The sequence below is a fragment of the Athene cunicularia genome, assembly GCF_003259725.1.
Source record: "Athene cunicularia isolate RWA chromosome 4 unlocalized genomic scaffold, athCun1 chr4_part3, whole genome shotgun sequence".
NCBI lineage: Eukaryota > Metazoa > Chordata > Aves > Strigiformes > Strigidae > Athene > Athene cunicularia.
The window spans coordinates 14,421,912-14,431,698 of NW_020799100.1; the positions used below are offsets into that span (position 1 = coordinate 14,421,912).

At 40.1% G+C, this 9,787-nt stretch overlaps 1 protein-coding gene across 1 annotated transcript in view; it reads right to left on the bottom strand.

The window, feature by feature from the left end:
- Positions 1-222: 222 nt before the first annotated feature.
- Positions 223-9,787, bottom strand: part of RAP2C (RAP2C, member of RAS oncogene family) — an 11,083-nt gene continuing 1,518 nt past the window's right edge. The window contains exons 2-3 of the mRNA XM_026848805.1: positions 7,699-8,035; positions 223-2,722 (exon numbers count right to left, since the gene is read on the bottom strand). Of these exons, the coding sequence (XP_026704606.1) occupies positions 7,740-8,035 (296 nt within the window). The 3' untranslated portion in view covers positions 223-2,722; positions 7,699-7,739. The remainder of the gene's footprint in view (positions 2,723-7,698; positions 8,036-9,787) is intronic.

The following is a 9,787-nucleotide window of genomic DNA, read 5'->3' on the forward strand; positions in this document are numbered from 1 at the left end:
TCAGAGAACCTGAGACTGGGAGCTTTGTACCCACTCTGGGCACAGCTGTACACCCTATTTCCCCAAGTCAGGAGGAGTTCTTCATGACAATTCAGATGCAGTTACTATGTTTAGAATAACCAGTACCTCAATAAAAAAAAAACACCACAAAAAAACACCCACAAACCAGCTTGTCCATTCAGCCTACTTCAGAAGTTGTTGAACACAGACTAGTCACCCCAGTTTGGTAATACAGGTATCTATTTTATTAAAAAAGTTACAAACAGGTGGACTGTAGGGTTGTCTTACAAAATGACAAGAATGAATTCTACTGGAAAAAACTTTTTACAAAGCATTATAGGTAATTGTTCCATTTTTGCACTTGTTATTCCAGATTTTATCTATCACTGATAAAGATACAGTACATTAGATACATGATGTTAGGTTACATTTTTATTCGTAGAGCCCTACTGCAGTGATTTGAACAACTCCTAAACAGATGCCATAGTAAAGACAATACATATTGCATTTATTATTAGCCTCTTACTCTAATAAGCAACTTCACATGCAATCTATTGAGAAAGCCTAAAATAACTTTTGGTCCCTTTTTCCCCCCAAAGTGTGCTGAAGAAACCATCTCTCGTTTTCCCAGTCCTGTCACTCTAATCTAGTTCAAGTTTTTAAGGTGGTTTTTTTTTTTTTTTCTTTTTTTTTTTGCGCTGAGGTCAATGTAAATGAACACTGGTCTGATAACTACACATAGGAATGAACCACTGGTTAATATTAACCAACTTTTTCTGCCTTAGACAAAGGAAAACTAAGATCTTTATGCATTACTTTTATTTCCTATCACTTCCTTACAACCTACAAAAAAGATCAACAACCATCACTTAAAAAAAAAATCTACTTTGAATACAAGGTTTGGTTTAATTCTGATATTAAAGTGCAAACCTAAGTATTAGCCTCAGCCTGTTTATAAAGTTTGTACAAACAGGGGAAAAAAAATTTCAAGTAACCCCACAGGAAAAAAAAAATAAAAATCAGGTGTTTCAGTACTCAAGCAGAAAACCTGGTGTCCTCTTCTTTTCAGGATTCAAATTCAACACTGAATGTAGACTCAGAATCTTTATTTCTGCTAACACTGTAAAAGTCAGCCTGCATTATTACCAATAAAACACATTAATTTTGAGATACTGTACCGGTGATCTTTTATTGTTTTAAATGCCATCATCCACAATACAATTCGTTAGTTTTCAACTGCTTAACCTCATATATCCATCACTGCTTTTACTGGAGCTTTTCTCAAAGTTATTTAGCTATTGCAGGGAAAGAATGTACATTTCTAGAAGCATGTTCAAATGACTAAAGCTGGGCTCCTAAAAACCTAGAACTTTGGTGCAGTAGGTGAGCTGCAGTTATTAAATTTCTGCAAAAAAAAAATTACACATTTTAAACCACTGCTAGAAAAAGCTCTCATGTATGCAACACGTTAATAAAACTGAACAAAATGATTTCATCTGTTCTTTGTACATTTCCATTCTGCTCTTTATACCTGTGTTATTGTTAAAATTTTCAAGTATTCAGAGATAATGTTGATCAGGTAAACAATAAGGAAGGCAATGGCTGTTTAAAGCACACTTGCAGTTAGTATCACTGAAACCTGGTGCTTTTCCCCTTGTTACACCAACTCGTCTCTAGTATTAAACTTGTTTATTGGGAAAAAAAAAAACAAACACAAACTAAAAAGCAATTTGTGACAGTGCAAGAAAAACTTTAACAAATATTGCTTTAAAATATTATTCAGAAAGACAAATATTAGGAACTATAAAATGTAAAGTGATCTTATTTGCATTAGATTTACATGTGCAGAGGTCTACTAGATGTCTCAATGTGCCAGGCAAAGCTGAGCTGACTGACTAGGCATACAGCCCATTTTGAAGGATACATTATCCCTTTTCAAAGGCATAAAGAAACTATTTGTAAACAAGCAAGTTTAGAAACTCAGCAGAAGGAAATAAGTGTGCTGCCATTTTTCAATGCTACAATTGTAATTTTTGATCAAATGAGTTTAAGAAACCCATGACTGCAAGAAAAGAAACATCAGCTGGAGACTTTACATCCCATTCCAAGTAATCCCATTGTGAAATCAGACCAGTTACAAACACAGTATCACAGCTGCATTTGCCAAGAAAAGGGATACTACATCCATACAATAGAGGTGCCTTCAGTATCTTTTCATGACACTGTCACACGTAAACAAAAAGTCTCAAAGAATGACCAACTACATTGTAGGAGAAAACTTTGCAAATAGAAATAAGCACTGATGCGAGGTAATATACAGAAGTAACCATTTGTTTAAGGCTCAATTTATTCTCCATTAAAACTCTCTTCTTTTAAAAGGCATTGAGTAGGTAATACTGAGTTTAAGTATTTAATAAATACAAGTTCAGAAATTGATTAAAGAAATCAATTAAAATATTAAAAATGAACTCTTGCATATTAGCCATTATATGAACTTAGAAAGCTATAAAGGGACTGATAGATAAAGAACAGATTTTTAAACTTATGGTAAACATGCTAAGCATTCTGATTAAGGTGTGTGGATCCTGGAGGCCACCAACCTTATGCACTTAGATGTATGGCAATGTGCTGTAATAGAGACAGGTTTACCAAGGCTCAGCTCTGCAACCTGGGCTGAAAGTTCTCCAAAGCAGCATCTGTGCAAGTTTCCTCTGAGTTTTATCTGTAATTTAAACAAAATAACTAATGAAAGCCATATTCAATATACATTCAAAGTGAACTCAGCCCCTCCCACACTGTGGAACAGCTGGTTTTCCATACTGAGCTCCAAAGCACTGCTTTACACGCAGCATTCTTTTAGTTCTCCTCCTCTAATTCTGGTAATATAAGAGGCAAGCAGATAACAACTTAACTGCTATGAACTTTGTACCAGCTGCCTCTGTGACATACTAAGTTGCTTCTAAAGACCTGAAACAGCTAGGAAATTCAAGTTCTCCTGTGGGAAGATACATACACTAGGCTTTGCATTGGTGGTGAGGAGGTACTACATCACCCAGTAACAGACACAATGGCATTGTGCACAAGTTCTGGGAACAGGTAGAGGAGCCACCTAATTCAGTTTTAACATCAGAGTTTTCAGCATTCAGATCCCGTAAATTACCACGAAAAAACCCCTTAGCATTCATCAGACAGAGTCAGCAGGGACAGAACTCTATGCCACTGTTCTCAGCCAAGCACACAAATGTAAGTAGTGTTACCAGTGTGACCAATACATCTTTGTATTTCTGGTAACCTGCCTGCACTTCACAAGATCTATCTGCAGGGATATCTATCCTAAAAGCCTCAGTTGAAGCTCAATGCCTGTAGAAACCTGTCTTTCATATGCACTTGCATACAATTCACTGAAGCTTGGTGCTTGACTTCTCAGGGATTTTGATGAGTCTTCTCTATTCTTTAAGACATTTCTTCATAGGAGTCAGGACATTATGTTTCCTACTGTACCATTTCTTTTCAGCTGTTGATTTGGTCCCAATTAACAGCTTGTCACAACAGAGTGCTCTGACATTGTTAGAGTTCCCCTTCTTGCCTAACAACTGGTCACCCCTAACATTCAGGAACAGTACTGCTGTGCTGACAGGAGTAAACCGGCCAGGTTTTGCTTGCTTGTTTGTATGTTTTACAACTAACAGTAATTCTCCCCCAGTCTGGTGAGCACATACACCCCCACACATTGTTGCTGGTCCACAAGTTTTAGATGGGGAGGGTCCCAATCCCTGTGCTGTAAAAACAGCAAACATTTAGGTTTGAATAGGGATGGATTAGACCTGCTTAACAGGTGTTTTATCTTTGCTTAGAGCACGGGAGAGGCAAGCCATACAGCACAGCTCCTCATCCTACCAGAGTTAAATCCATCCCAAAACCGCCAAAATTCAGCATCCAGTGCTGTGGCCAGGTCAAAACTGCTGGGGACAGCAAGAACAGAGAAAGCAAGTAACAGTATTTTCCTCCACATGCTCTTTCAGCATCCCTGTATTCGCAGGTTAGGGACCTCCCAATTCAGATTTGTCATCTTTCCATTTAACTTGTGCTTAGTTACTACAACTAGCATCATATAGTACCTTATCTGGCTTTACTTGCACACGAAATTTCGATAGCACTCTCTCGTCTCTTCTGCGAGCAGGCACGAGAGAGGAGGATGTTAGACAATCTAGTAGGATAGATCTGTCTGTGTTGCATAGTCATGCAGACCAGAAGACACTTCACTTTCAAGTTTTATCCCTAAAGCAGAGTACTCTTCCTTCAGTGCTTGCTAACATCAGTTACTCATGAATGGAGGGGACAGAAATCACTAATCAGCACCAATCTTTCAGCCCAACATTAAGGTGTGCCCAATCTCATTAGTACCTCTACAGAAAACCTTTTAACACCCCAGTGCTGTAACAGGTGCCATATCTTAAAGAAGATTTAAAATAAAAAACACTGTCATACTGAAAATTCAAGAGAAATACCACACTGAAAATTCAAGAGAAATACTAGAGCAGGGAACAGAGAGCAGCAACTGAAAATCTCACATCTCTGAATGCAATAATGAAATGACAGAAGACCACTGCAGAGACAGGAAAGGGGTGGCGGGGGGAGAAACAGGATGCAAGAACAACACACATTTTTAAAAGGAACTATGGGTTATCCTGATTATGCAGTTACGTTCCATCCTTCATTTCACCCAAGGCAGCTGACTGGAACAGTAATTTAAACAAGTGCTACTCAAAAATGTTGTGAAAGAACCTACACAACATCATACTTGACAGGTATGTTGAGATAGCAGTACCAAAGAGAGGTAAGTGGTACCTGCTAGTTAAAACTGACACTGAAACAGCTTTCGATAAAAACACATATAATCCGCCTCCACCCTTCCCATGGGTTTCTCCATCAGAACTGTGAAGATACAGACTGCTTCTATGTACTTCATTCTGAACTAACTGATCCAGACCTAAGACCCCTTCTGGACACAGACAGGCAAGGGAACTCAGAGATGAAGAAGACTATGCTAGGACAGAACTGTAGTTCAAGCCCACTTCCTACACAGCTTTTCAGACAGCTGGTTCCACTTCCTCCATTTCACTGTACCTAGGAGGCATCACTGCTAAGACAGATGTTTGAGAAGCAGCAATTGTTCCCTGGATCACAGATAAGCTGAAGAATTACAAAGCTGATCACAGCTATCACAGGACACCATCAGCCGTTCTCCTACACTAGAGAACATTAGATAGAAATTAGCAGGCAGCAGAGGCTTATCATAAAGTTAATGAGATCCTACACCTACTCAATCAAAGAACAAGGAGTGGGAGCCAGAAAGAAGAAAATATCCCCAAAGTGTGAGGCTGAAATGAAAGATAGGGAACATAAAGCCTGTGAAAAGCCTGGATGAGTAATAGAAGTTCCAGACATGGTGAGATCTGGACTGAAGAGGAAGCTGCTTAAGAAGGAAAGACTGATTTGTTTTGCACAGGTGATGAGATTACACTGGGCAGAAGCAGCATCTCCTAGAAGCAAGGAAGTACTTTGCTGCTAGAGGCTTGATGAGACATTATGAGCTAGGCAGAATGAAGGAGGGGAAATCTGTATTACAGAAGCTTAAGATCCTCTATCTCAAGAGATCACAAAGACACAAGAATACAGATGTTTCTTCTGAAACAAGAGCATGCTTTGCTGAAGAAATGCATCAAACCAAAATGCATAATTTGGGACTCAAAGGAATAATATATGGCCCTGCCCCCCACCTCAATTTCACCTTTAAGATGAAGCTTGATCCAGAAGCAGCCAGGTTACAAAGAAGCCTCCCTTAGAAGTAACCAATTATGGAAGTATAGATTTCATGAATAAAGGGCCTGATTTTGTCAGAGTTGAAGACAGCAACCTGCACAAGATGAACCACTAGTAATCCAGTGCATTGCTATGACCTTTGGCATGATAGTTTTTAATTCCAGATACCTTTATTTGTGAAGCTGCCTTACAACTAGCTGAAACTTTGCATTACTGTAAGTGACTCAAGATAACAGACCTGTAAGCACTTAGTTAAAAAATGCAGTAATTATTTTGATTTACTCCTTCCTATAACCCTATAAGGCTCTGCAGGTGTTGGGGATTAGTGTACAAGGAAAGACTTTGTATTTTTCCTCTGTTCCAATACAAGCAGTTTGCTCAACTTCCAGCAAGCAAATCTTGAACTTACACACACCACTTACACAGTGACAGCAGCCTTTCTTTATTTCACAGAAACCGGAGATAAAAACATCAGATATTATCTTTAGTTTGACAGTGCTAGGGTCATGAGTATCTAAAATTTTACGTTCACAAAGCAATTGGTAACAATCTCAAAGACAAGCTTTGAGACTTCACTCTCTGACCTTGCACTCAAGATTAAAGAGGATACATAGTCCAAAGCTTCCAGTAATAACCTATTTTTCCTTCTTGTCACTCAGAAACAAAAAGCTCCTTTGACTCAAGCAAGAGTTACTAACATGGCAGTCAGAGCCTAAGCCTCAATCAGTGCTGCTGACAAGAGGGGCAGTTCTTTCCCCCTGAATTTTCATGTCCTCCCTCATCCCTGCACTCACCCTCAGAGATCCCACTGGGTTATTTGCCAGGACAGGTCCAACAGACAACTGCAGGTCTGATGGACCAGTTGGCTACACGCAGAGCGTACCAACCAAGTAGAAGAGCTCTCTTCAGTAACATGGATTCAAGCCACTGGTGAAGACCCAAAAGAGCCAAGATGAAAAACAAGAGGAGGGGGAGCCTAGAACCACAGGAATGACAGCACTGCTGCACGTGAGGGTGGAGCAGATCCAGTCACACAATTGGGTAAAAAACGTACTGAAAAGGTATGTGAGAGGCCAATAAGAGCCATCCTTCTGGAAAAAACCCACGAAATCAAATCAATACCCAAAACAGGAGAAGCTTTATAGAGGTCCCTCTGAACACTGCGCTCTTGCCACACCTCTTATGAGTCACTGGGAAAGGCAAGAGTGGTGCATTGGGAAGCCATTTTATGGTGTGTTCTCTGCTCCAGAGACTTAGATGAAGAGCATTTTGCACACATCCTTGACCAGCACGTGTGGGCTTTAAGCCACTCCTCACAACTCAGCATGGTTCTCTTTTAAACTTATTCTACTGGTAAGGCAAAAATGTACTCCAAGTACATTCAGTTTCTGTACCATAGAATTTATGGATTTTTTTTAAACAAGCTCAAAGTCTTCTCTGCAAAACTACTGAGAAACTTGGGTCACAATAATCCCATTGAACTCCAAGGTAATTCCTATTACTTGAAAATAATTCTGATACCAACTACAACCAATGAAGAAACCCACTGCAACATCACAAAACACTATTAAGGATAATGTAAGGTCAAATACAGCACTGACAGTCAAAACAGGGCAGATGAGATCATACACTTTGTCTCATTGTAAAATTACTGCAAGTAAATGCAATGCTCCCTGACTAACCCTACTGAAGTAACACAAGAAGTCCCTTTGACTCAAGTAATCATGTGCAACCAAACGCTGAAACTTCCATCTCTTTCGGAGGAAGGCTACCTCCAGGTTAGACTACTTAATTTCAGTCTCCCCATCACACTTTATCTGCTCACTGCTTACAGAATGCTTATGCACCTCAGTTAGTTATGACTGTTCCACCAACCTGCTCTGTATGGCCATGATTGAGGTTTTTCTTAATTTCTCTCACTGGACGATGCAAGTTGTACAACACTGATCTTGTTTTTCAGGCAGGGAGGCATAGTTCATTTGCCTGACGATCTCAGCAAACAGTTCATCCACCATTGTTTTGCTCTTGGCTGATGTCTCCATGAAGGGACAGCCCCACTCCTGAGCCAGGGCTCTGCCTTCTGCAGATAAGACCTCCCTCTCCGACTCCAGATCCACTTTATTCCCCACTAGGATCAGAGGAACTTTCTCGTATCTCTTCACCCGGACAATCTGGTCCCTCATCGGCTTGATGTCCTGATAAAACAATCCAACTGGTTAGTACATGTAAGTAATGACATGAAATTGCTATATAACCACTACAGAAGCACATTTTAATAACCCTCACATGCAACTGAACATTCAGAAGACATCTGAAGACTTCTTAAATTCATATTCATGCAGATCTAGAACTCAGAGAAAGTTTAATACCCATCTTTAATAAAAGTTATTTTTTATTTTATGTAAACGCTTAGACATTTTGTAAAATGTATGCATATATACAAATAGAAAGTGACTACTGTACTCTAAGAACGACTTCTGGTTCTGCTAGAGGAAGGTACACTATAGCTGCTTTGAAAGCTGATTTCAGTTTTCTGAAAAAAAATTGTCTCGAGTCTAACAATCTGTAACATTAGCAGTAGGATGCCATTACACAATCATTTAGGAAGGTTGTGTTTAGTTTACAGCTTGAGAAAGCTAGCAATTTGAATAGTCTTCTCACTTCTAAAATGCTTAGAATAATTCATTGTGAACACATTTAATCACATGTAAGAAACCAAATTAGATGCTGTAAAGAGATTTTATTACCTAGAGATGCATTTATTCAAGTCTGAGCTAACATCAGGAGTTTACACTTGGAAGTCTGAGTCAGCCTCCTCTGCCCCCTGAGTGGTTTAAGTTACTATCAGTACTAGCAAGTTCTACAAATTCTTGCATAGTTCCAAGACAAAGCAATTTAAGTGTTTGAAGTTACCACTCTGTAGAAGAGCTGCAGAGAGGGTTTTACACTTACAGGCTTCAGAGTAAACATGCTATAGACAGACAAGAGTAATTAAATATTAACAGGGTGGATTACTGACTGTACATCCCTTCCTCGAATACTGGGGAATCACTGGTTCCCAAAATAAGCAAAAACAAAGGGAGAAGCATCCCTATATCATTGCTGCCATTTTCCAAAGTGTGTCTTCATCTTGTATTCAGGCTATTTCAAGGCCTCTGCTAAGATAAAGTTCAGCCTTCAGCAGAAGCAAACATACTGCTTCAGTAGGGGTGTGCAAGGTTTTCTCAAGCAGCTGGAACACACCCAACTCAGCAACTAAAGCCAGCGCAGTAGTTGCAAATGCCTTCACCACATGCAGTCCTGCTAAATCCACTTATTCACCAAAAATAAAGCCTAATTTCTAGAGGCAGCTTGGACCAGTTACTGGCTGAGAGTTTTAACAGTAGAAATGAAAACCAGACCCACAAATTATTGCGTATGGCTTGCTTCTCCTCTGCAGTACACCACCTACGCTGTGAAAGCATCGAGCTTATGCTGGACAGGAATATATTTTGGGAAGAGGGGGCGGAAAATAGCAGCTTACTTAACAAGTCACAACTGCAGAACAATAAGAGTCTCTTCAAGATCAACTGAAGAAACATGCCTTTCAAGAAGGAAGGGAAAAAGAAAAGAAAGGGGAAGTCTCGATTTTAATATGGAGTGATTTCTTCATAAAAGGGGATTGCCAAAAGATTTCTGTTAGGGAAGCGGGAGTAGGTCATTGTTCTCCAACACTGCGTGGGATTTAACAATGGTGGCACCCTGATAAGTACCTGCAAAGCAAGCAGTTTTCCACCAGGAAGCCAGGGTGGTAAACGCACTTTCAAGCAGGGCACTTCCACTTTTGCCCTTACGGAGATAAAGGGCTTATACGCAGACATGGCTAACCCTAGAACGGCCCCCCCAGCCCAGCGCCTTCCCCAGGGCGGCACGGCCGCGTCCCAGGAGGGGACACGCCGGGGCCTGCCGCCTCCCCGCCCCACCG